General features: G+C 41.1%; 3 protein-coding genes across 3 annotated transcripts in view; 2 read left to right on the top strand and 1 right to left on the bottom strand.

The window, feature by feature from the left end:
- The window catches only part of LOC135088555 (uncharacterized), a 44,177-nt gene extending 26,387 nt beyond the window's left edge, over positions 1-17,790 (top strand). The window contains exons 3-15 of the mRNA XM_063983391.1: positions 2,279-2,420; positions 8,889-9,029; positions 10,279-10,447; positions 10,655-10,769; positions 10,891-11,007; positions 11,088-11,283; positions 11,942-12,107; positions 12,565-12,682; positions 13,180-13,300; positions 13,979-14,155; positions 15,691-15,778; positions 15,860-17,631; positions 17,713-17,790. Of these exons, the coding sequence (XP_063839461.1) occupies positions 2,279-2,420; positions 8,889-9,029; positions 10,279-10,447; positions 10,655-10,769; positions 10,891-11,007; positions 11,088-11,283; positions 11,942-12,107; positions 12,565-12,682; positions 13,180-13,300; positions 13,979-14,155; positions 15,691-15,778; positions 15,860-17,014 (2,705 nt within the window). The 3' untranslated portion in view covers positions 17,015-17,631; positions 17,713-17,790. The remainder of the gene's footprint in view (positions 1-2,278; positions 2,421-8,888; positions 9,030-10,278; positions 10,448-10,654; positions 10,770-10,890; positions 11,008-11,087; positions 11,284-11,941; positions 12,108-12,564; positions 12,683-13,179; positions 13,301-13,978; positions 14,156-15,690; positions 15,779-15,859; positions 17,632-17,712) is intronic.
- LOC135088554 (ruvB-like helicase 1) lies at positions 17,719-22,735 on the bottom strand. The gene is made up of 10 exons (XM_063983390.1): positions 22,520-22,735; positions 22,057-22,185; positions 21,803-21,977; positions 21,509-21,711; positions 21,087-21,255; positions 20,305-20,396; positions 20,114-20,220; positions 19,797-19,899; positions 19,628-19,719; positions 17,719-18,686 (listed from the first exon to the last, which is right to left on the bottom strand). The coding sequence occupies exons 1-10, from the start codon at positions 22,658-22,660 to the stop codon at positions 18,527-18,529; spliced, it is 1,371 nt and encodes a 456-aa protein (XP_063839460.1). The 5' UTR covers positions 22,661-22,735; the 3' UTR covers positions 17,719-18,526.
- A 502-nt stretch (positions 22,736-23,237) lies between these two features.
- On the top strand, positions 23,238-27,338 carry LOC135071345 (importin-13-like). The gene is made up of 7 exons (XM_063965136.1): positions 23,238-23,561; positions 23,776-23,943; positions 24,779-24,895; positions 25,032-25,144; positions 25,531-25,710; positions 26,522-26,708; positions 27,285-27,338. Exons 1-7 carry the CDS (start codon positions 23,409-23,411, stop codon positions 27,336-27,338), a joined length of 972 nt encoding a protein of 323 aa, XP_063821206.1. The 5' UTR covers positions 23,238-23,408.
- Positions 27,339-27,594: the final 256 nt, after the last annotated feature.

Below are 27,594 nucleotides of genomic sequence, written 5' to 3'. Positions count from 1 at the left end.
GTGCAAGCTTACCTACATTTACGCAACTAAATAATGTTGACAATAATCACGTCTTACGTCCATATGTACAGAAGACGTTGCATAAGTTACTGCTGACACACACCAATTGTCCAAAAGTGCAAAACAGATTCACCTTACATTCAAAGCATTTGCTCAACTCTTTCAGATACTCGTTTATTCAACTGACGTGCTACAACTACAATTTAATTTCATAAACTCTCGATACTGGATCTACTTATTTAAATTAAAATCTATCAAATATCGTGATGAGTTCACCGCAAGTACCTACTTTCCAATTGCCGTTGGCTGAATTAGTTTTTGATTAGCTACTTCCATGCCCGTGGATAATGAGGATCGTCGCTGGTTCGTACCGGTTTTGCTAGCATAATACCAGAACCTATCAAGACAGACGACAGACGGTCGGTCATTTACGAGTACATCCTTCGTCTGAGTATCTACTACCTATCTACATTTTCTACAAAAGCAGTTGCAGTATAAAATGTGCAGTGCCTACTTTCGGTACAATACCGGACACAGAAACACACTAACACATTGTGCTCCTCACCACGCTCATTACAAAGGCAATTTTGATGCGTTTCAAAGAAGTCCGCAGGAATGAGCATTGAATCATCAAGTAGACCTCGAGTTTCCCACCATTCTCGTGCTGGGAGCGGCCCGCTTTCGTAGCGGCCTTGCATCGCGCACACTGCCCTACAATGACGACTCGAATCAAGGCCAGTTTTAGCGGCAAAAAGCGCAGTCGTTCACCCGGAGGCAGACGTAGCTTTTAGGTTACCTACTGCACTCAACATCTGATAGTTACCATCATACTCGTATGATAAATAAATGTTACAATCCCACACACAGGTTATTTTATAAACACTGATTGCTAGTGGGCGCAGACTTACTCTGAGGTCAATTGTTGGTCTCGAGACGACTATAGACATTATCTTCGCTGCAAGGATCATAAAAAGAATCAAATAATTTTTAAATTGCGTAGGATTCCATTGTAATTGCTTTAATGGATGTCTTCAAAAGAAACCTTGCGGTCTGACGAATGAGACAAAGGTTCCCAGGGTATATTATATGCTCCGTAGATATAGGTATAAATAGGCACAAAGAGACCATACATTATTATGGTAAATGAAATCCGCTTCGGGGTTGAGCTTTGTACGAATAAGTCAATAAGCGTAACTTACGAACCTTACGATTCATTTAAAGTGGTAACTACCAATGGCACATAACATACGGAACTTAGGTTGCAGTCAATAAACACTTCACTTGTGTCTTCACTTCTTTAACTTTGAGGGTATACCTACACACTGTATGCGTTGTAAGTAGGTACATGGTATGTAGAGCTTTGGCAATTGTCATACATGAAAGGTATAATTAATATGCCAGTGTATATGTCGCAGTCGGATTGTATAATCCGCCGTTTTACATTACCACTAGGCATTTTACATTACAGCTCTGTTTTGTAATACGGCGGTTCAACGTTTAGGCGGATTGTCATTGCGATACGTTCTTCAATACGGCGGCCCACGTTTAGCCGCATCGTACTACTTTAGATTGTAGGGTGACCATACTTACAAAATAAAACAATGTTTAATGAAAATAAATTTTAATAAGACAGATTTTAAGAATTATTACCTTCGTCACTGTATACTAAATAATATATTTGGCTTCAGTATTTTTTTTTTACTTATTTATAAATCACAAGGGATAGCCATCTAAAAAAAAGTAACTCAAAACAATTTGACTTTTCTAAACATTTTAAGAATTAATTAGATATTTGGCTTAATAGTCTTTTTTAGACATTAAAAATGATCAAAGGGAACAGGTAACTCAAAACAATAAAGTTTTAGTTATTTTTTCTGGGTTATTTTTCTTTAAGATAAAATTATCTTCACCGGCCACAGCCATGATTTCATATTTTTACACTAATAATATTGTGTAGGATTCCGCCGAACACCAGAATCCATAGCCACTTTGTCCGGCAGCGCCACGGTATTGAAAATAGGAACTAAAAACTGTCAAAGCGGCGGGTAATGACACGCTGTTTTACATTACGGCTAGCCGTATTGAAGAACGTTTAGCGCCGAATACATTCCGGCGGATTTTCATTCAGTCGTATTCAATCCGACTAAACGTTAATCCGCCGTATTACAAAACAGAGCTGTAATGCAAAATGCCTAGCTGTAATGTAAAACGGCGGATTATACAATCTGACTGCGACATATAGACCATTGCCACTACTTATTGAACACATTATTCGCAGATGCAGAACTACAGGCATGGAGGGGCGCCGGGCGGCCGGCAACGGCATTCCAGGAGGCGGAGGACGAGCGCTATGACGCAGAAATGCTGGCGGCCGTCCGTGCCTCCATGCGCGATTGGGAGATAAGGAGATCGCGGACCAGGTACAGACATAGGGCAGCCTGAGGATACGTAAAGCCACGGCTTTAACTAATGAGGGCTATCGTTTTAGCGCTCACCAGTTTGCGCCACTGTAGAGTAAGGTCCTGTCACTTGCTAGTAGCGAAGACAGTGGCACCAACTGGTGAGTGCGAAAGTGGTAGGAGGACTATCGCATTTGCACTCATCAAGATGGCGCCACTGTAGAGTAAGGTCCTGTCAATCGCCAGGGATGCCAATTGTTAAGTATAAAAACGATAGCCCTCATTACAGGGGAAATTGGGACCGGGGGGAAAAAATAAACGGTGGGGCGACGGGCGGCCGGCGACGGCATTCCAGGAGGCGGAGGACGAGCGCCATGACGCAGAAATGCTGGCGGCCGTCCGTGCCTCCATGCAGGATTGGGAGATAAGGCGATCGCGGACCAGGTACAGCCTGGATAGCTTGAGGATACGTAAAGCCACTGCTTTGAAGTACATAATTAGTTACTAAGAGACGGAAGACGAGCGCGAGAAATACTGGCATCCGTCCGCTCCTCCATGCGCGACTGGGAGATGAGGCCAGAACGCGAGCGCCACGACACAGAAATACTGGGATATGCCACACCTACATAGGATATGCCAGAACGCGAGCGCCACGACACAGAAATACTGGGATATGCCACACCTACATAGGATATGCCAGAACGCGAGCGCCACGACACAGAAATACTGGGATATGCCACACCTACATAGGATATGCCAGAACGCGAGCGCCACGACACAGAAATACTGGCATCCGTCCGCTCCTACATGCGCGACTTGAGGCGTTTGCAGACCTACATACTATTGTACCTACATAGGATAGGCCAGAACGCTCAATAAGCTGTCTAGCTGTAGATCCTGGCTACACAGGAGTTATAGCGGTGGGGAAGAGAGGTGGGAATAGTCCCTTTATTAAAAAGCTGTCTAGCTACCTATCGGAACAATGCTTAGAGATTTATGGTAGAGTCCCATGCAACAACTGATAGGACTTCCTTGTGAGTCTAGGAAGTATAGTAAGCATGGACGGTAGCGGGATAGAGCGTAGGTGATGGGAGAAGCAATTTATAATATGCCTTTAAAGGGCTTAACAAGAAAAAAAGATACAACTGAATTGAAAATATTAAAAATATTGGCGCGACACATGGAAGCGTAGACTGAAAATGAGCTCAAGAAAAGTTAATATTTACATTGAAGACGTATCATTAGTTGTCGAAACAGGAACCACTTTTTAACGATTACAGGATACGCATGCGGCAGTGCTTTACCTATCTCCATAACATAATGCGCAATCCTCAAGAGTCATAATCGATTGATTACGAGACAATTGTAGCTAAGTAGCTATTCTTTTGTATTTTCGTAGTAGGTATAATCATTGCTCTTTTAAACGAAGAAGGCAGGTAGCTTCCTCCCATCTCTACCTCCAGAGTATGCGAAGAGTTTGCACTCTTTTAGCTTCTAGCTAGCACATTATGCGAAAACATGTAAATGGAGTTACTTGTAAGTTTCTTATGCAGTTGTTATTTGTCTATTATTGTATCACTGTATGTTTTCCTAATTAAATTAAATAATAAAATTCTAGCTTTTAGATAGACACGAATATCGCACATCATATTTTAATTACCTATGATGTAGGTATAACGATTTCCGAATAGAAACATTTATTGTATTTTAATAACTCAATTGCGGTAATTTAATTAAACGCAGTGATACGCGATTAGGGAATAATAAAATATTACGTTGTAGTTTAATTTTGAAACTTCTGCTGAAAAATAAGTACTTAGTTGAAACGTTTTTCTGAATAAAAAACATGCTGGTTGATTCATTTAATATCGCAAACAAAAATACTCTAATGGCGTAGAACTTAGAAGGGTTTTTGCGGAATATGTTTTTATTTGAAGTAGGTATACTAACTCTATTGTTAGGTATTTCTAGGCGGAGGACTGAAATTATTTACGGTGTCCATTGTGTATTGTTCGTCGGTTACAGCACTCCAACGCCTCTGAATACAAAGTTTCAATTTGAAAAGTGGCTTAACTGGTTGCTGACGAAATGTGTGGTTTTCTCTCTTTGTTTTGTTGTTAACTAACCAAAACAGGCCTTACATGATAAAAGGTGCCAATTACGATACTGTATGGACTCTATTACGTTTCCTATTATGTAGAAGGAAGTCTGATGTAGTTATACAGGGTGTTAGGTAAATGGGTATATGAGCCGACACTAGCCCATGTAGAGATTGCAATCCGGATTATTCGAAATTCGAAAATATCTGAAAAATCCGGATTTTGAGGCTATAAAAAAATCCGGATTTTTACTTTGAAATCCGGTTTTTTCGAATATTTTTACCCCAAAAATTTTATCATAAAATCATAAACCAAAATATCTATTGAATGCAACATGGATGCAAAACAAGCGAAGTTTTGATTGAAAGCACCCGCACTTCGTCGCACAACACTCACACCTGCACTGTGCCTGCACAATGACGCGTCATGCCGCATGCGTAAGTGAATTCGCTAGTCGGCCAGTGAGTTTTATACGAGACGCTGATTCTGAAACACCATATCGCGGAGTTTTAAAGAGCAGCTAAATCGGCAAATATCCCTTGCAAGTGTAAGTCATCATCATCATCTCAGCCATAGGACGTCAACTGCTGAACATAGGCCCCCCAATGCTTTCCATGTTACCTGGTTGGTAGCGACCTGCGTCCAGCGCCTTCCTGCTACCTTTATGATGTTATCGGTCCACCTTGTGTGGGTGGACATCCCACGCTGCGTTTTCCGGTACGCGGCCTCCACTTCAAATTCAAATTATTTATTGCATGTCACTCCAGAACCTTGCTGCCCCATCGGCCGTCAGTTCTGCGTACTATGTGCCCTGCCCATTGCCAATTCAGCTTGTATCCGTCGGGTTAGTATGTCAGCGACTTTAGTTCGTTTACGGATCTCCTCATTTCTGATTCGATCTTGTAAAGAAACACCGAGCATAGCCCTCTCCATAACACGCTGTGCAATTTGAGCTTCTGTATAAGGCCTATAGTGAGAGGCCACGTTTCCGAACCATAAGTCATCACTGGTAACACACATTGGCTGTAGACCTTAGTCTTCAGGCACTGAGGTATTTTGGATGAAAAGATGTTGCGTCGTTTCCCAAACGCTGCCCAGCCGAGTTGGATTCGACGATTCACCTCTTTCTCGAAATTGGACCTACCCAGCTTAATCGTTTGTCCGAGGTAGACATGCTTGTCAACAATCTCGAGAATTGAGCTCCTAACCGAAATTGGGTAGGGCGCAACATGGACATTGGACATAAGCTTTGTTTTCTCCATATTCATCCGCAGGCCAAGTGTAAGTAGAGATCTTCAACCTCGCCCATCAAATTCACCCAACGGATCCGATTTGCTTACATTAATTCATCTCGAAATGTTATTGTATGAGAATGGGGGTGATTGTGGAGAAATCCTTAAAAGAGTTCTAAACAGGTTGTTGGCTATACCGCCAACCATTTAGCTGGGTTGATGATGGAGTCAAGAGGTGACCATAGGAACTCTTAAACGAAACGGCGGAATCGCATCGAACTTGGGTTTGTTGGATTTGTCTTTTCGAGCACTTTAGTGCTAGATGATGCCCAGGGTCCTGATGATGGATTCTGGAGGTGGCCATAGGAACTCCTAAACGAAACGGTGGAAACTCATCGAATTTGGGTTTGTTGGATTTGTCTTTTCAAGCACTTAAGTGCTAGATGATGTTCAGGGTCCTGATGATGAAGTCAGGAGGTGGCCATAGGAACTCCTAACCGAAACGGCAGAAACTTATAGAGTTTGAGTTCGTTGGATTCGTCTTCCCGAGCACTTTGATCGTAAATAATTACCAGGGCCCTGAGATTGAAATTAAATACAACTTAAAAGTGTAAAATAAAATTATAATAAAAAAATTAGCTCCCCTGGCCTACCTGGAAATCTTTATAGACTTCGGACAGGTCTGCCGTAGTAAGGACAATCTGTTCAGGTGTCAGGTAGGGATTCTTAGATCGATCAAACTTGGAGTGCAAGTGTGGTTTTGTTCCCCAGTCGACGAAGCATATGATGTCGTGCCCTGCGTGCCCAAACAACTGCAAGCAGGAAGATTTAATGAAGGCTACTGACAACGCCACTCTTGTGGCGGAGTTTTGGGCTGACGCTGTGTAGGTTTGTTGTCGACACGACAAGAAGAAGAATAAAAAAATATTTTATAGGTACAAGCAAGTTTTTATTCTGAAATGCAGTTGTACTAAAACGAAAAAAATAATGCAAGGTTCAAATAATTTCGAAAGCTTGTAGCGCAAACCGAAAAAAAGAGGGATAAATTCCATGCGCGATAATAAAATAAAACGCTTTTCTTCAAATACTTACATCTTTTTGAAAAAAAAAACTAAGTTTTATTTAAATTAAATTGATGGTTTAAAAAATTTACCCAATATTCGAAAAATCCGGATAATCCGGATTTGTACGTAACACAAATCCTGAAAACCGGATTTAAGAAAAATCCGGATTTTGCAATCTCTAAGCCCATGTTAACATGGGCATATAAATGGTATGGTGAAGTCAGAAATTTGATATCATCATTTTATTTTTTTAATTTTCATACAAAATAAATTTTGTGAATTCCGATTTGTATGAAAATTAAAATAATTAAAATGAAGATATCAATTTTCTGACTTCACCATACCATTTATATGCCCATGTTAACATGGGCTAGTGTCGGCTCATATACCCATTTACCAAACACCCTGTATTATCAATAAATGAAAATATTTTGTAACAACAGCAAACGTTTATAAGAAAGAACCTACTATGTGGTTCATATAAGTTCTCTATTATTATGACACTTAACAAAATTAAAGTATAATTAAAGATCTAATTTGGTACTAGAGTACAAAAGTCATGTTTAGTTAAAGCATTTCAGCAAGAACTAAAAAAAATAGTACTTTCACCGTTTCACTTTGTCAAACTTTCTATAGGTAGAGCAAATTCATTAATTTCGCAACGACATACCATTTAATTATACATTTTATTCGTCCACAATATTGATATGATATAACGAAAGTTATTAATGTTTCGCAAAAAATAACCACCAAAGCGATTATTACTTTAAAATATACCTACTGTATAAAGTAATAAATACATTAAATAAATAAAACTTGAACGTAATAAAATAAAAACGCATAACTAATTGTGTTAGTTAACAATGTTCAATTTCCAACTTAAGTAGGTTTAGGAAATCGTGGATTTATCCATATCAAAAATTAGTAAACTAAACTCTATTGAATAATTTATTGATTCTTAACACACGTATAATGTTACCTCGTTTTATTAGAGCATTTTTTATTACCTAAAATACAAACAAGATAAATCAATATTTTGATAAATATGTATTTATCAATTAACTACCGGAGTACAATTAAATGTAATTAGCTAGCTAAACCGACGTTGACTTGTAAAATAACTCAATTTCATTTTGTCTGCAGTTTGTTAATTATACTTACATAACTAAATAAATATACTTTTTTACCAATAAAAGTAAGATCAAATACGACTATTATAGTCAAGTTCATTTATTTCTGCTATTAGGTATGTAACATTAATTAATGAAGAGTATCATATCATGAGATTTTAACATGAGTTAAGGCACAATAATCAGATGGTTCCACTGTAGAAATAAATACGATTTCTTTACTTACCTCACATGTAACGTAATCGTAACGACTTCGTGTAGGTACTGTGTATAGTCAGTGTACCTACTATTTCCAATGTCACTCATTAAACCTTAACCTGCTGTATGTAGAGGTCAAGAAGACTATTAATAGGCATACGTCAAAATATTATCATGTCACAAAGTTCAGAGATACAAAAAAATATGTTTATAAAATATGGGGCTAAGAAAATAACGCCCGTATTCACAAACATTACGAGGTCTCAGTGTGCTTGGACGCACAGGGTCACACACGAACCAATCACAGAGCTCTATTCAAAGCTGTGCGTTCGATTTTCTGCTTCACTTAAGTAAGCATCGTTTTAGCAATACGGGTGTAAGTATACAGGGTGGAAACGATAAGTGATCTCACTCGATTATTTCTAAACTATACAAGATATCAATAAACTAGTTACTGATCCTGAAAGTGCTTTAGGAGCTCTATCAAACGGTATTAATAAAAGGTTACAGAATTAACTGGATCTGTCCGAAAATTCAATGTTTCCATCTTCGATACATTTGGTAGTCACATTATTTTAAAAACTACACATGATATCGTAAAACTGATTACTGATTCTAAAAGCGCTTCACAAGCTTTATCCAATGGTTGTGAATGAAAAATTGAATTTTCAGATAGATCCAGTTTATTCTGTAAACTATTATTGGTTCCTATTAGTTCTTCATGAGCTCTTTCAGACCTGTATTTACCAACAAATCCTCTTTTCAGGAGCAAGAGATCCCAAGGCAGCGTGTGCTACGGCGAGTTCGGGTGCTTCGAGGATGCGGGCCCGTTCGCGTACCTCGAGACGCTGCCGAGCTCCCCGCAGGAGGTCGGCACTCACTTCCTCATGTACTCCACTCTCAGTCGGTACGACACTGCCACTTTTTGCTTCCATTACGCACTATCACCTACACACTCAGTTTTGCTTGTATCATCTACTAGCTTTTGCCCGCGGCTTCACCCGCGTGAAATTTAGTTTGTCCCAGATCGTCATAAATTATAGCCTTATGTTATTCTGGGTTATAAACAATAATACTATAGTTTCATCAAAATCCGTTCAGTAGTTTTTGCGTGAAAGAGTAACAAACATCCAGACATCCACACAAACTTTCGCATTTATAATGTTAGTAAGACTAGTAAGATCCTAATATAAAAAATGCGAAAGTAACTATGTATGAGTCGCTTTCACGCCTAAACCACTGAACCGATTTTGATGAAATTTGGCATAGAGAGAGATACTAGTTTGCGTCCCGGGAAAGGACATAGCATAGGATAGTTGTTATCCCGGTTTTTGAAACAAGTTTTTCTGCCACAGACAAATTTCCACGCGGGCTAAGCCGCGGGCGGAAAACTAGTGAGGTATAAGACACGGCTGCGAGACTGATATCCACTTTAAATTAGTAGCCACATGCTAATATCTACATGCACTGAGCTAACTACAGATCCTTGACACTTAAATGTATAAACAAGACGGTAATTTAGTTACCCATAAAATTGTAATGCACTAATGCAAATGGAATGTTGGCGGACTGTTACATAAGATCAAGGAAAGAATAAAGTGGAACTGTCAACCGAACTCGGCTTGCTAAGTGCGATTGGAGGTTAAGTAACTACTTGTGACTCAATATTGTGAATCCTAAGTGGAACAAGACTTTTGGCAAAGGTAGAAAGTTGATGTAACTCGCACAGTCCATGTGTCAACTTATTAGGAAGACAATGCGTCATCACTCCGTTCTATTCCCAGGATGTAGTTTACTAAAATGTCTAGACAGAAAGCTGTGGATAGGAGCCATCTTTTCACTCGCGATGCTCTAAACCAGCGGTTCCCAAACTTATTTTGTCTACTGCCCACTTTGAGAATAAATTCTTTTTAGCGCCCCCATTTGTAGTCGAGTGTCGAGTGCTCAGTCGGTGTCTAAGAGTCCTCCTAGTAAATGACGCCTCCCAAGCCTCTACACAACGTCCCATTTTTTTTCTGGGTCTTTTACCGCCCCCCTTTAAGCCTGCAGCACCCACAAGGGGGCGTTATCGCCCACTTTGGGAAAGACTGCCCTAAACAATCCAAAGCTCATTTATATCATTCATGGGAATTGATTATGAATTTGTCACTTAACAGAGGTGACCAGCCGTTGCTGGCTGTATCAGCGAGCAACATGTCTGCCGCGTGGGGCTGGGCGGCGCGGACCTTCGATACGGCGCGACCCACCCGCGTCATCGTCCACGGCTTCGGATCCAACTGCGATAACGTCTGGGTCTACGAGATGCGGTCGGCTCTGATGGCTGTGGTAAGCAATATGAATCTTAAATTCAATGAAGATTATGTGTCAAACTCAAAACTGTGCAATCTGTGCATTGACTGAAGCCCTTTGACAAATTTCCTCAATATGCATTTTTGGCATGCTAATAAATCAGAAGACCTTCCGCAGGCAAAACAATAATGGAAAATGTTATTCCATGTTGCAATTGAACTCTCTTATTGGTTATCTTTACAGGAAGAATGCAACGTAATCTGTGTTGACTGGGAAGGCGGGGCGACAATGCCAAATTATCTTCGAGCTGCCGCTAACACAAGGCTTGTAGGAAAACAGCTGGCAATGTTGTTACAAGGTAATCCGGCTCGAAGGACCAGATACATAATTTATATTGAATTTTATCTCTCAATCCCAATCATGAAGATTGGCACTATTTTTTCCAAAATGTTATAATTTTATACCTATGCTTATTTCAGGTTTAGCGGAACACATTGATTTACGATTTGAAGACATACACTTGATCGGATTCAGTTTGGGTGCGCACGTTGCCGGCTTTGCGGGCTCTGAACTGCGGAACATCAGCAGAATAACAGGTACCTACAACTTCTTTGGAAATTACTTTATTTTCATGGGTAGTCACGAGTTATCTATATTGATGATGTGCTTATTCCAGGTCTAGACCCAGCCGGTCCTCTATTCGAGTTTCAAGATCCCAGAGCACGATTGGACAAGTCAGATGCCAAGTTCGTAGATGTAATCCACTCGAATGGAGAGACGCTCATCTTTGGAGGACTCGGCGCTGCACAACCACTCGGCCATGTGGACTTCTACCCTAATGGGGGGAGGGTGCAACATGGCTGTTCGAACTTGTAAGTTTAATTAAGAGTATGTCGTGTATAAATGTAATAAAATATTATCTAGTGCATAACAATATTTTAAAGGAAGTATAAAAGGAATTTCAAGGGTGAACTTGTAGAATCTAAAAGCGATTACTGCAAGGTAACGACGATTCTAATTCCAATAGCTTCAAAATAACAATCCGTCTCCATTTGTTTGATAGTATACAGTCGCAATCCTTGTTGACTAATTATGTGTATTTACTTAGCAATTTAGTGCACGCGTAAGTGTTGTTGTCTTATGTAACACAACATTCCACGCCATATCAGTTGGCAGCTTTCTTGCATACTGGGTTATACCAAAATGGTGTTAACATCGATCGCAAGTAACATGTTTTCTGCGAATGACATTTTCTTATACAACAGACCCAAAAAGCGTTTTCCGATTACATCAATGTTTACATAAACACTGAGCTACCCATCGTCGCCTTAGAAGCTTCATCAAGCTGTCCAGGTATTTCTTGAGGTCCATTGTTTTCTAGTCCAGTCTGCTGGCTTTTCAAGTGTTATTTTTTATGCATGACAAGGCAGGTATTTGATTGCAATCGCACCTGGTGTTAAGTGAGATGCAGTCTAGGATGGTACATTTCTGCCTTGTAAGTGCCTATTCTCATTCCCATCACGTTTCCAGGTTCGTGGGTGCAGTTTCCGACCTGGTGCTGCCGTGGTCGGCGCCGTCGCCCGAGGGCCGGTCGCTGTGCAACCACCGACGCGCGTACAAATTCTTCACCGACTCTGTCTCGCCCAAGTGCCATTTCCCAGCCTTCCCTTGCGCCGACTACGATACTTTTCTCGAGGTAAGCATGACATAGGTATATCATGAATCATAAGTGAAGTGTTTCTTAATTACAAGTATTCTTTAATATCTTGTAAATTATTTGAAGAAACAGTAAGGCTTTCCGTGCATATGACGGTGTATGTATGGGAGCCCGCGCACTATGCAGCCAAGTGTTCCGAATTAGTTGCCGTGGGTGCGCGGGGTCGCTAATAAATTTTTTGACTGTCTTGCATAAATGAAAATGAATTTTAGACTCAGGTGAACAAAGTGGAATAATCCGTAAGTGCCATAATCCGTAGGAAGCAGTATTCACTCAAGTGGAATAAGGTTGTGTTGTCCACTTTGGATGTCACAAATATTAGACGCTGACTGTTCACTGTACCAACATTCTATCTCAATCTTTAACTGTAAACCATTGCATATATTCATCATAAATACTTATGTACGTGGAGTAATCAATACCATCTCATTTCCAGGGCCGATGTTTCCCATGCGACGGTCAGCGACGCTGCGGCAATATGGGCTACTACGCGGACCGGTCGCTGGGCCGCGGCCAGCTCTACTTGCTAACTAGGGAGGAAGAACCGTTCTGCGGTCAGTACCATGACGAAACCACGGTAACCCCGATGCTATTACGAGTAATCGGTTTGGCCTGCATATCAATGCTGTTATTCGGTTGAAAGCGTTTTTGGTTTGGATTACTTTATAGACTGTATTGAAATGATAGTTTTGAAGCTGAGCGTATACCGTGACCACCAAAAACCAAAACAGCAATAAGCATTTAGGCGGGTTTTAAAATCGCGCTGACCGATCGCTGATCGTCGGCGCTGACAGATCAATATGTATGTAATTGAAGGGAACGTTCCTGAGTGACGCTGATCGCTCGGCGCCGACACTTCATACATTTCGGCTGTCAGCGCTGACGGTCAGCGTGACTAAAACCAGCCTTAAATCAGAATAGGATCTTCCTATTCCTAATGGCATATGCATGCCAATTGCATTTTTTTTTATGCTGTGCGCATACTGACTGGCAAACTTCTTTAACGAACGTTATGCAAGTGCATACGTAATAAGCCAACTTATTGTTACAGCACACCAGTACCACGTGTCAGTGTGGACAAGGATTGAACCTGGCGAGAAACCTAACTTCGGCCGCATGACTCTGACGTTGCATGGAGACACCGGGCTCAACGAAACCTTCCCGATGACCAAGTAACATTTCAACATTATTATGTTGCAGTCAAATTCATAATCGGTTAAAACCACTTTTGCCTGGAAAAATCAGTCAAAAGTGATATCGACCAAGGGTAACTATCAGTCAAGTGTTTGACTGATTTTTGCAGTCAAAAGCTTAGACCGATTATGAGGAGTTTTGACTGTAACAATTATATTAATTTAAACTTTAACCTTACCAAAACATTTAGGGTTATGTTGCTACATAACCAATCGTTAGATTACCAAACATGTAAACCGGATGTTAGTATTTTGTGTATAATGCAACTAGCCCGCCCTAGCAGCGCATGCACACAACACTCGTATGTCCGCATTGTACAAATAGTTACAGACTCGTATTATGTGGTTCCGGAATAGCGTTTGAAGCGGTGACTATAAACAACACGCGCCATATGCGCACAACTGCAGACGATTTTGTATAGAATTGTGATGAAAATCGCTTAATGCCAAGCGCGAAGCGTGTGCATAGTGAATAGGTGTTTAACTAAAACTATTTATCTTTACAACAGCAAAAAACAGCAAACTAAACAAAAAAGAAATTGTGTGTCGAAAGGGCGCCCGGCCGCCCTGTTTTAGTCAGGCAATCATCGCAAATGATTTCCTAAGACTGATTTTCAGTGGGAAGCTAGTTTCTTACCAAATAAACAATACTTTCAGGCGTGAAAACACATCGTTCGGCGGCGCGCGGTTTTCCCGAGTGATAGTCCCGCACCCCGCCCTAGGCGTTCCACTGCGAGCCACATTGCAGTATGCTGCGTATTCCGGCTGGCTCAGCGCCGGAGCCAAAATCGTCAACGTGGACAAGCTGCTCATCGCCGATAGCTTCTCTAAAACGTAAGCATTTATACTTCTACTCAAGTACAATAAGGTCATAGCGCTCTGGGTGCTATACTTCTACTTAAGTACAATAAGGTCATAACACTCATCGCCGATAGCTTCTCCAAAACGTAAGCATCATAAGGGAGAGTCCGCTAATTTGGACCAGTTTTTTTCAATCCCATTTTACACATAGTTTTCTTTTGTTTTTGCTAATGTCCATGGTATATAATAAAAGATACATTATTCAACTTACTATTTCATAAGTATTAATTAACATGATTGTTGTATATTTAGCACAAATCAACAAAGTACGAGTTCAGAGCTTCGGTCCAATTTAGCCAACTGGTTCGATAATTTGTACCACAGGGTTACTAAATTGGATTTCAATAAATTTCAAGCCTATAAAAATACTATGGCAAAATATTATACGATACATTCTTAACAAATTAGGAAACGAAAAGAACAGTAGTTAATAACATAGACAATCCATATTGTTTTACACGTTATCACGATTTTGAGTACAAGTTTTGTAATTCCAATTATCGTAACGCACACTTGTAGGTATCTAATCTACTTTGCCAGTCTTTTGCTTTCATTTATTGTTAGTCAAACATAACTTTGCTATTATAACTTCAAAATATGATTTACTAAAAAAAATTTCAAAATCCTTTTGTAAAGTTCCATACAACTTGCTGTGGTACAATTTAGCCGACTAGGTGATAGTGCTTTTAAAAAATCGGTAAAAAATATAGCTTATAAATACCGAAAAATGTTTCAAATAATTGTAATCCACACTAATTTACGCTTCTAAATAATATATTAGAAACACCCTGTGATTAAATTTAACAAAATCACAAACTAAACATGTATTGTCAAAAGTTACTTGAAAACAATGAAAAAATACTTTTCAAAATAAAACACACGTGTTTGTTGTCACGGCAAAAACCACATGGCCGATAGTAATTGATTTTAGTTGTGTATCGCTGAGTGTTGCAATTACAGACATTCAATAAATACTTTACGAAATATGAGGGTGGTACAATTTACCCGGCGGTACAATATACCGAACTCTCCCCTAATACTTCTACTTAAGTACAATAAGGTCATAGCGCTCTGGACGCTTTGGGGCTGCCGCTGCAAGACACGCTGATCCAACCAAGATCGTTAAAGTGGACAAGCTGATCCCAGCACATCAAGCTAAACACAGTGGCGTCTTATCTCGTTGTGATACAGGCTATTTTGCAACAAAAATGTATAGTCTGATGAGCCTAGCGTACACATGATGTGGTCATTACGTACGTATGAGGATTCGTAATAGCGACACGCTTTAAAATTTGCAATTTCAACGACAGTTCTGCGCTAGCGCCAAGATCTATGAACTCGGACGGTTCAAACTGCTCATATGACAGCATTGCTACGTCTACGTGACGCGAAAATGCGCTTGACGCACGGTTCATAAAGGTCATTGTGATTGTCGATTACGTATGTAGTCTTGTAATGGACTAATCCTTTAAGTCAGCTTTTTTTAAATTCTTTAATGAATATTACAGATCATCATTCTGCAAAAGAGGACTACAGCTACAATCTGAAGAAGCTGTTGAATTGCCTTTGTATCCTGGAGACTGCCAAATACCAGAGGTATGCATGTGATAGTAATTAATCAAATAAAACAAAATCTCTATTTCTGTTCTAATATAATCAACCGTTCTCTGTTTACAGGATGACCGAACAAATTCTACAAGCGGAGACTACGAGTATGTAACTAAAGAAAATACAACTAAAAACGTAGTCGACCCGCTGGACAACGAGCTGCCCGAGGACTCGCCGCAGCGGCCCTTCGTGCTCGTCGACAACTCCGAGTGGACCGGCGCCGAGAACGGCCGCGCCTTCGGCATGACCAACATCAAGACGGCGCCCAGCGGGATCGTCGAGATCGCCGAGCCCGTGCTGCGCCCGCGGCCGCGCAAGACGCCGCGCCACCGCGCCGACGCGCCCGAGACCCACGAGATATCCGAGCCCATCCTCCGCGCCACGCAGCCGCCGCGCCCCACCGCGCCCCCCTCCCGCCGGGCCAAGAACTACGACGGCTCCACCTCGCCCGCCTACGAGGCGATGTCGTGGGGCGACCGCGCCGAGAAGGACGAGCCCAGCTTCGCGGTCCAGTTCCTCCCGTCGCGCCTCGCGTCCTTCATCTCGAGGGCCGAGAGATACGCCCGAGACACCCTGCTGCCGCTCGTCTCCGCGTACGCGCCTCGTCTGCCGATATTCGGCTCCCGGGAGGTCGCCAAACCGACCGCGAGGTACATCCCCACCGAGGACTTCAACGCGACGAGCTCGGTGCCCGTGCCGACGCCGACGCTGGAGATGAAGATCGAGACGCTGAGGTCGGTCGGGCCGCCCGGCGAGCGCCGGGAGGTCGAGACGCCGGAGGAGCCCGACATCCCGGTGGTGATATCGACGACGACGACGACGACGGCGGCGCCGACGACGACGACGGAGCGGCTGCGCGCGGCGCCGAGCGAGACGCTGCAGGTGGTGTCGGCGCCGGCCGCGTCCACCACGACCGCGCTGCCGCCGGTGGCGCTGCGCAGCGACAGCGAGAAGATCGTCATCGTGTACCCGAGCAACGCGCGCGACGAGCGCAAGATCCGCTCGCACTCGTACCCGGAGGAGCTGCAGTTCGAGGCGCTGTACCGGCGCACGGCCGCGCCTGCTCTACGCGTGGACCTGCCCACATTTGCGCCGCCCACACCGCCCGCCCCGGCCCCTCCACCCGCGCCCAGTCCCAGTGCCCCCGACTCCGACTCGGGTTTCGTCCCGATGCTCTTCACGAATTCGGAAAACAAATTGGACTCGAAAACGAAACCCACGTGAATTCGATATCAGTATTTTTAAGGTTCCGTGATCTTCGTTCTGTTACCTGACCGGGTACGATTAAATTATGCCAGTTGGAGGCTTCGTTTTGTACGGTTGACGTGAAAATTTGTTAACTTTTTTTAGACTACCGCACTGATGTTAGAAATTATTATTGTTTCCTGAAGTGATATTTAAATTCCCAGTGTAAAATAATGGTGAAATTGTTGAATTATAAATGTTGCCTTTGATATTATCGGTTAAGAAAAAGGTTGTAAATAAACTTAGATGTTATGTAGAGTTAAGAAAAGACTATTTTATAAAATAAAAATCTTATTTATTACCGTCGGTGCTTTCGCTTTTGAACATAAACATTATTTTTGGTAAAACAGGAAACTTAAAACAAAAAGACGAATTTGAAACAAAATAAATGATTGAATATGTCGACTATACGACAAACATCTTAATTCTCATCAAAAACTTAATTACATATTTTATCCTAATGAAGTTTGTAGCTAAATATTAGCACAATGTAGGTACGACGACTGTTCGGAATGCTATGTCATTATCATAAATTGACTTAGAGATTATTTCAAGAAGACATAATTTTACAACAACACATCGAGTATAGTTTTTAAGTATAAGATTGTTACTAACACAATGTATGGATCATAATGGTCTGATAATAAACGTATTATTATTATTATTATAGTGTTTAGTTGGGCTTGTTTTCATTAATTACATTTTATAGGATAACAAGTGCTATGACTTGTATCAAGGTATATTACGGTACCTAATTAAAATAAAGAAATACAAAGCAATGGGTACACAACACCTCGTGTACATTTCAGCAACCAAAATCTGTCAAAACGCCTATACTTTCCGACAACATTGTGGCCCGGTTGCGAACATTATATTGAAGAGCATCACAAATATCGTAACATGCCTACCAGAAACATGCAAGCCCTAAATGTTTACACACATCTTGAGATGATTGAGAGATGACACAGACGTAAGAATGAGTTTGACTGCGAAAAACAATGAGGGTTCTCGCGAATGAAAGATCCGCTAGATGGCGGGACGTGGATGTGGGGTCTGACTGCTGCGTGATTGGTGGATTTTGACATATCTGTCAATGTCATGTCAAAAATAACCAATCATGCAGCATTTGGACTTCGCGTCTACGTATTGCCATCTGGCGGATTTTTCATTCGCGAAAACCCTCATTCTGAGTAAATTCTGACTAAAGCCTGGTCCGTGAGCATGTAGAATTTTGTCCAATGACCCCAAGCTACCCATCCTTATTGCTCGCGCGTAATTATGTTGCTATCGCGCTCGCACACTCACTGCGGGCGCCCGTCGCACAGTCTCGATAGCAATATAATTACGCGCGATCGATAAGGATGGGTAGCTTGGGGTCATTGGACAAAATTCTACGTGCTCAAGGACCAGGCTTTACACATCGATAAAGAGAATTCTTTTAGAATAAACTCTCCGCTTAAAATGAACGAACGAACGAATGAATGAATGGGATTACTTCATGAACTTGTCGGATTGCTGCGTGAGGATGCGCGCCGAAGACTTGGCGTCGAGGAAGAGCGTGTGTACCGCGGATATGTGTCCCGGCGCGATGCGTGACGCGCCGTCCGCGCGCGCCGTCAGCGCTGCCGGCGTCAGCAGCTGGGCCGCATACCTGGACACAAAGGTTCAACTCCTTAGGCCCTTTTCACATGTTCCGGTTATCCGGTACCCGGTGGTGAAGTGTATGGGCATGCCGGATTAATGAGGGCTACCGTTTTAGCGCTCACCAGTTGGCGCCACTGTAGAGTAAGGTCCTGTCACTTGCTAGTCGCGAAGACAGTGGCGCCAGCTTGTGAGCGCTAAAGTGGTAGGACTATCGCATTTGCACTCATCAAGATGGCGCCACTGTAGAGTAAGGTCCTGTCAATCGCCAGGGGTGCCAACTGTTAAGTATAAAAACGATAGCCCTCATTACGCCGGAACATGTGAAAGCTACGTACCATGCCCATACACTTCACCACCGGATACCCGGCGCCGGTTAGCCGGCAACCGGGACGTGTGAAAAGGGCCTTAAGGTTCAGCCAAACCAACGCGATCAGCCGGCGTGCAGCGATGGCGATCGATGCATTTAAGTCTGATCGCCATCGCTGCACGCCGGCCGATCGCGTGTGATCGCGTTGGTTTGGCTGAAACTTAGGACTCGGCTACTTTTTCAAATAATTGATTAACAAGTGTTCTTTAAACTGGATGCAAAATAGGAGATGTCATTAAAACAAAGCATTAAAGTGGTTAGTGCAAATACCGGGCCCTTAACATAAAAGGCTGCAGGTACTCGGTAATGTCGGTATTCTCTATTGCTTCAAAATTTTTGTACTATGGGTTAAACTGCCGGACACCGGAGGTGGTGCAACTCAGCCTTAACCAGTTAATCAAACTTCTTTAAAAAATAATATTTATGCCGCTAACTGTATCGTTTCCGGCAGCACATCAGAATATACATTTTTGTTCCAAAATGACATCTATCACAACTACTTATGATGCCTCAGTGTTTACGTTGATATGCTGTCTACTGTAAATACATTTGAAGATAAAGACTATTGCTGCATAACGTACCTAAGGGTGCTGCTAGCACCGACTTCGGCGAGCGCAGCCAGGGCATCCTCGTCAATGGCGATTCCTTCTGTAGCTGCACGTAGTTTTAAAATCTGTAATGACACAACATAATAATTATTTAAAAAATCTGCAATCGTTTACAGGACAAACTCAATAAAGTGCAACATACCTGCAAAAGTTCGGCTTTGTTGTATGGCAAAGTACGAATTATTAGCAGCCTATCTAGAAGATCCAGTGGGATTCCGTGCGGTGATATAATGTCTTCCGTGCCTCTGAAATATAAGGCAATGTTAATATTACAAAACATCACTAGTAGATTTTAATTTCCTTTGCACACTAGCGATTTTTCACGACACGATCTCGCCTCGCCATGTAAGTATGTAAAAAGACTCTTAAGGTTAGTAATGAGCAAAATCTATCGCAAGTTTAAGATATAAAGCAGTCTATCCTTAGAATTATACATATATGACTGTATCAACTGCTCACCTAATTTGGCATTTTCCTCTATTGGTAGCGAATATTACAATAGGTGCAATCGCAGATTCTAGGGCGCGATGTAAGTATGTGAACGTTTCAATGTCTAACATGTGAACCTGTGAAAAAAATATAATTTAGTTTTTAAATTTAATCAGTTCTCAATCAATATTATTTAAAACATACAGAGACTATTTACTGACCTCATCAATGAATAATACTCCAGGAACTAATTCAGCAATGCCTTGATCAATGTATTTGTTGACCACTTTGTTTATTTCTTTCCTAAGTTTATCTGCAAAAAAACATAATAATAATTCTATCATACATACATTGTATTATCAAATCAAAAAGATGTTTGTTTTTTTAAATGGCATAAGTATTTTTTTTTACTATAAAATTGTAATTTCATCAAAAATAAACAAAGAAACAATTATTAAAGATATTCAACTAGTGATGGGAAATGCCTACAGAATGAGAATTGGGAATAGAACATCCATCTTCAACCTGGCATAAGTTCATAATATCTTCCTACCTAAAGGACATGCAAATCCAATAATAAGCTTATGTGTTAGAATAGGGATGTTTCCTGGGTCAAAAAGCAAGAGTTTTAATTAGTCCGTCAGTTAACTTATCAAAAAATACTCTACACGTATTTTTCACTTTTTCAAACTAATGAAAATTTAAAGAGATAAAGCGCGCCAAAGTTCATAAGAAGAGGCCCGTGACGTCAATGCGTGCATAAAAGTGCCGCACGTTGTGACGTCGTACGGAACTTCAACGTACCATAACTATGTAATTATTTGTAAGATTGACAAATAAAAATATATGTGTCCAATATTTTTTGATATTAAACATTACGGACTAAAAAAATTTTTTTAGGAAACTAGCCTATTGAGAATAGAACATTTTTAACGTGGCATAAGTTAATATCTTCTTACCTAAAGGACATACAAATTCAATAAGGTAATAAGGTAGTAATCACCTGTAATTTCAGTCTTCTTGGGCTTCATCAGCTGCCCCATCATGGACATGATGTCATGGCCACCCTGCGGTCTTGCGTTTGCGCAGTCCAAGTCGTGCAACGTTACGTCTTGCACTACCTCCTTCTTTTTGTGAACATCTCCTTTTGGCAGTGGCACATATTCCTCCGCCTAAGATATTAAGAAATTCAAATTATTTATTAGTGTGTAGGCCCTTTTTAGGACACTTATACTCATGTTCCAATATAGCCAGCCCTTCCACCACTTTGGGACAACCAGCTGTTGCTGAGAAGCTGTGGAAGAAACTCATTCAATATTACCAACTTTTCTCAAGAAAAAGGCTATGGGCTGACAGAAAAACCAGATAAATGCATCCCTTCAGATGTTAACTTTCATTTTAAGCAGATTATTTTAACTTGTTTACCTCTAAATCAAACTCGGTGGCAAATGTGTCACTTCTGCCTTGGCGCTTCACTGCACCAGAATTGGCTTCAATGTAGATTACGTCTCCAACCTCCACCTTCTCTTTCTGTAGAGATTCATATATTGTTGGATCTAGTTTCAGTTGTTTTGTTCCTTTAGCTGTTTTGAGACCGATGATAACATGTGAAACTGTTTTTCCATAACCTGAAATTTATTATCAGTATGTCACACATTCCCATCTCAAAATTTGTAAATCGTTTTCCAATTAATAAAATTAAATAAAGGTTGGTCATACCTCCTGCTGGATTTTCAGTTTCAACAGGTGTTAGCTCAGTGACCTCACCCTCGTAAACCTCTTTGGTCTCTCGGATACGTAGTCCTATGGCTCGGCGGAAATTCTCCATCAACACTTCTGTTTTCTTTATCTCGGTACTGTATACTTCACTGCCGACCATTGGGCAGAATGGAACCTATAAATGATACAAGATTTGCAAATAAAGGAAATACAGGACTTCAATATTTTAAGTACCTAATCAAAATGAAACTTACTTTGTTGCCAAGTTCCTGCGCTATGGCTAGAGCAATGGCAGTCTTGCCAGTTCCAGGTGGCCCAGCCAGCAACAAGGCACGCCCTGCCATTTTTTTGCTTCTAATCATGTCTACTACTATACCAGCAGCCTGAAAAACATTAATCATTGACAAAAAATTTTGACTTTCGAAGAACATTGCTGAAATAAAAATTTAATCGCCTGTCGATTATATTCGACTAATAATTCAAGGTACAAGTATCACTATCAGTACATATTACCAATTAAAGTGCATCCTAATCAAAAATTCCCCTAATGTGAGCACCATGGTAACCAAAAACATAACCTCATTGTTTGATCAATATGCAGTTACATTTATTAAAAATTTTGGATTTTATACTGCTATCTTAATCAAGAAAATAAAGAAAACTATGCTAAGCATCTACATAAACGCTGTTCTAAGCAAAAGATAGGATAAAACTTACTTCTCGGGCGGACTCTTGGCCCACGAGACCGGCTGCCATTTGAATAGGAACACCATTTTCGTCTAAACCCAAACCTTTTATGTGGGTGTGTGCTGATATTCTTTGCGTTTTCGCAGTACTCTTAACTTCTTCTATCTTCATTTTCAAAATCTATTGCAAAAATTTCCAACCACCACAACAACAACGATCAAGCAACTGCGAATGAATGAATGAGTGGGTTTAATATCAGTCAGTCGGACAATCAAAAACAAATGAACGAGGAGTGAACGATTGAGTAATATATGTATAGCAATTATAGCAAAATAAACTTTAAAGAAAGGGAATATGGTCGGTTTACAAATACTATTTAAAAATGCAGCATCTGCATGCTCAGTATCATTTTGAGAAATAAGATTAAATTTTTTAATTAAAATATAATTTTATAATGAATGTCATAGAAAATAATTAAAATTTTCATGGAAAACATTAATGCTTGAATCTCTTGAAAAGCATGAATGGGAAAATTACTTCGAATTAATTTCTTTGAACATGATTACATTCACAGTAAATGCAGTACACTGAACGCACTGATAAATATGTCAAAGGCAGCTGTGATAACCCTACCGAATTAAATCAAATCCCGATTATTATGCTATCTCTTTCACTCTCGTTTCTCCTGATATATGACTAATCTATTTTTACTAAAAGTGACAGTATTTTAACGTACTCTTGATTTTAATCGACGAATACCTGCAGTAGAAAATATTTTCCCCTTGATTTCATTTTCAAAAAGTAGGAATTATTTTGTATTTATAAAGGTTATTGAGATTTCGCAGCTGTTGCGAAAAATACGGTGATTATGTTTTGAAAAGCGACTGCTTCATTGCTGTTCTTAAGACTCAAGACAACGATGGAGTATACAGCACAGCATTTGGAATATGCTGTCTCAGTATTCTATAATGGAGAGCAAGCAGACCGAGCTAAAGCTCACGCGTGGCTCACAGCTGCCCAGAGGGTTCCTGAAGCATGGAACTTCGTGTGGGAATTACTTCAACCCACCAAGGTACTGAACATACCATGCTTCCTAAATGGTCAAATCATTACATCGTTTTTCTGAATTTGCATAGAATATACTGTGATCAACATCTTATAGCAGTCCACTGCTGGACATAGACGAAGGCCTATGTGAACTGGTGATGACCAGTATGTGCTATTTATCCTGAATCCGTAATCAATACTATGCTTAACTATAACTTATAACTTCATTTTGTGCACAGGGAACCGAAGTTCAATTTTATGGTGCCACGACTCTTCATACTAAGATCCTTCGATGCTGGAGTGAAGTGCCACCAGAGAGCCACGACGAACTAAAAGAAAAGATATTGCAAGCCGTCTTTGCATATTCAAAAGGACCTAAAATTGTTACAAACCGACTATGTATCAGTGTAAGTACAATATTATTTGATGATAAAATACATGACTGTGTATTGTTATGCTATAAGTATTGTAAAAGGTTTTATTTTATGCAGAAATACTTTTCATATTTTAAAAATACCCTACACCTACAGGGTCTATTTTTTATAGTAATTTTCAATTATTATGATTCATGTTGGTCATGAATCATAATAATTGATTACTACTACTAACCGCCCTCTGCAAACAAGAGGCTATTGAGTGGTGGAAGTCTACATCGGGACAAAAACACTCAAAAGCACTCATTCAGGGTTATAGCAATAAAGTAACTAAGGAACTGCTAAAGTTCAAAAGATACAAAGCCTGTGCAGTGACTAGAATACTGACCGGCCACTGCAAACTAAACAAACATAAATCGAACATGAACATGACCGAGGAAACTCTGTGCAGATTCTGCCATACAGAAGAAGAAACGGCCATGCATGTTCTTTGCTCATGCTTCCCGCTTATGAGCAAAAGAAGTATCCATCTCGGGCGACACATCATGCACCCGGATGAGATAGCAGATATCACGCTCCAAAGAATCTGGAAATTTATAGACTCAACGGGACTAAGCAGTGAACTTTAAAGACAAGGGCTGCCACAATAGATCAAACCTGGTCGAGTTGGCGCAAATAAAGGCCCAAAAACCAATAATAATAATAATTATTATGATTAATATTGAAAACTATTGTATATGTATATTATATCATAAAACAAGCTTATTTAGCTTAAACGATGGGCTAATTTAAAAATGGGACTATTAGTAATTTGGGCAATACAAATTGCTTTTAAAAATATTAAAAAATATATTTTTTTTTTTTTCAGTTAGCAGCATTCATTCTGCAGCAAGGCACAACAGACTTGGCCACGATATTAAGGCCCTTGGCGAGTGCAGAGAGCACATCTTTGCTTCTAGAAGTACTTACTGTGATACCAGAAGAAGTAAGAATTTTATAATACAATATCTTTAGACACAGCAAAAACATAAATGTATTTGTTAAAACTATGAAAATATAGTATTGTTATAAAACAAAAGTAGTAAAAAAGTCAAATTTGTAATAATATTTTTTTATTTCAGTATAATAGCATGACAATGGGATCAGCCCTGAGAGCTAAAAATCGTGCAGCGCTGCAGCAAGCTTGCCCAGCTGTTCTAGATGACATGCTAAGATACTTGCAAACTGTTTACAAGTAAGTGAAACATATTTTATCCTTGTTAGTCTCATCAATAAACTTTTTTTTTTCTTTATTAAGGAAACAAACAGCATGAATCAATACATAAAATATGAACTTAAAAATGCTTGTTGTCATATCTGCTAATCATGACTGTGCTCAGTCATGATTAGCAGATATGACAACAAGCGAGAAAGATTTTTAGAGATTTTTAAGTTTTTAAAAACTGATGTTCTTCTGATAAGCTGATTCAGATGTAGACTCCCTCTGGTTCAAGCAACCAACTTTAAAATACACTATTGAATAAAAATTCAAAAATCAAAGAAATCCGTGGTGAAAATATGCAATGGAACATTTTTTTTAAGTTTCAAAAAAAATGTAAAGGACATTTTTCTCTATTACAGTGACTACAGCAAAGAACCACCGTCCGATGAGATTATCCAGTCCTGGCAGAACGCAGCGACGTGCGCTTGTAGTTGGTTGACGCTCGGCGGCGAGGACTCGCTCGAGAGAGGACCGGGATCCCTCGCGGATCGCATGCCCTTGTGCCGCGCGCTGTTGACTGTTGTTCATCTGTTATATTCGTGAGTGAATATTGCAACTTTTATACTCGTAAGTAAACAGCCAGTTTTCTACAGTCAGTCCACTGCCGGAAACATAAGTAATTTATTTTTCAATTATTTACTCTCAGGAATGTCGTCTTTTTACATTATTAACGTTAATCATCTGCCTCCCTGAAAAACCGTGGTATGTATAAAATGTCCTTCTAACGATGAAAAAATGTGTGTCTTTGATTCACCAAACAAGTGCAAATATAGCAACTGTTTTCAGGTATTGGGGCCTAGCTTTAGGTCCGGTTTTCACTAAAGCGGAGCGTCCTAGTATCAGATATCATTCAGATTAAATGAAATTGATAGAATGAAAATGTATTGAATTACAACTATAAAGTACATTATTATTTACCTAACAATCTTTTGCCGTGCCGTCCCAATAATGTGCGTAATAATCCCTAACGTGTAACTCTACCTCACAGCATCAACGAGTAAGCATGCCTAGCGGTAGTAGTACAGAATAGTTTGACTTTGACCCTAATGTTTATCTATACCTCGCGTGACTGGCGACGGTGTGCAAATTTTTAACTTTGACCCTAACGTGTCTATACTCTCTATCCATACCTTGCAGCATCAACGAGTGCGTGAGTGACGTGGCGCTTGACGCTTGCGAAGCGTGTCTAGCGGCGGTACAGAATAGTTTGACTTTGACTTGAACCCTAAAGTTTATCTACTATACCTTGCAGCATCAACGAATGTGTGAGCGACATAGCGCTAGATGCGTGACTGGATAGTGCGGATATGTTTTACTATGAATTTAATCCTATGTGTATTTACCTTGCAGCATCAACGAGTGCGTGAGTGACGTGGCGCTTGACGCGTGCGAAGCGTGCCTAGCGGCGGTCCGCGCGGCGGGTGGCTCGCACGACGCGGCGCGTTTCCCGCACACGGCGTTAGAACTTATCGCTGAGCTGGCAAGCCTCGCCGCGCCCGTGATACAGCGGGATAACGTGCCCAACTCTATTAACGAGGCAAGTGTTAGCGTTCGTTCGTTCGCTCGTTTTAGCCAAATGACGTCCACTGCTGGACAAAGGCCTCCTCCAAGGTTTTCCACAATGAACGGTCCTGCGCTGCCCGCATCCAGGCTCTTCCCGCGACCTTTACCAGATCGTCGGTCCACCTAGTAGGAGGCCTGCCCACGCTACGTCTTCCAGCCCGTGGTCGCCACTCGAGAACTTTCCTGCCCCAACGGCCATCGTCTCTACGAGCTATGTGCCCCGCCCACTGCCACTCGATTTTAGCAATTCTGCGAGCTATGTCGGTTACTTTGGTTCTCCTGCGGATCTCCTCATTTCTGATTCGATCACGCAGGGAAACTCCGAGCATAGCCCGCTCCATCGCCCTTTGGGTGACCTTGAGCCTTCTTATGAGGCCCATAGTAAGCGACCACGTGTGTTAGCGACGTAACTGCTATAGGACGTGAGAGACAAGTGTGTGCTTGAAACGCGGCGCGCTTCCCGCACACGGCGTTAGAACTTATCGCTGAGCTGGCAAGCCTCGCCGCGCCCGTGATACAGCGGGATAACGTGCCCAACTCTATTAACGAGGCGAGTGTTAGCGACGTGACTACTAAAGGACGTGAGAGACAAGTGTGTGCTTGAAACGCGGCGCGTTTCCCGCACACGGCGTTAGAACTTATCGCTGAGCTGGCTAGCCTCGCCGCGCCCGTGATACAGCGGGATAACGTGCCCAACTCTATTAACGAGGCAAGTGTTAGCGACGTAACTGCTATAGGACGTGAGAGACTAGTGTGTGCTTGAAACGCGGCGCGCTTCCCGCACACGGCGTTAGAACTTATCGCTGAGCTGGCTAGCCTCGCCGCGCCCGTGATACAGCGGGATAACGTGCCCAACTCTA

The sequence above is a fragment of the Ostrinia nubilalis genome, chromosome 4, assembly GCF_963855985.1.
Source record: "Ostrinia nubilalis chromosome 4, ilOstNubi1.1, whole genome shotgun sequence".
NCBI classification, from domain to species: domain Eukaryota; kingdom Metazoa; phylum Arthropoda; class Insecta; order Lepidoptera; family Crambidae; genus Ostrinia; species Ostrinia nubilalis.
This window is presented reverse-complemented; position numbering and strand designations above follow the sequence as displayed.

Bases quoted from the DNA above. Each gene is read 5' to 3' on its own strand.
- LOC135088554 (XM_063983390.1), bottom strand. From the start codon at position 22,660: ATGAAGATAGAAGAAGTTAAGAGTACTGCGAAAACGCAAAGAATATCA. The intron at 21,978-22,056 runs GTAAGTTTCATT...TATCATTTATAG, and splicing joins CGCAGGAACTTGGCAACAAA to GTTCCATTCTGCCCAATGGT. The intron at 20,397-21,086 runs GTGATTACTACC...GTTTTTTTGCAG, and splicing joins CAAGAAGACTGAAATTACAG to ATAAACTTAGGAAAGAAATA.
- LOC135071345 (XM_063965136.1), top strand. From the start codon at position 23,409: ATGGAGTATACAGCACAGCATTTGGAATATGCTGTCTCAGTATTCTAT. The intron at 23,944-24,778 runs GTAAGTACAATA...TTTTTTTTTCAG, and splicing joins CAAACCGACTATGTATCAGT to TTAGCAGCATTCATTCTGCA. The intron at 25,145-25,530 runs GTAAGTGAAACA...TCTCTATTACAG, and splicing joins TACTTGCAAACTGTTTACAA to TGACTACAGCAAAGAACCAC.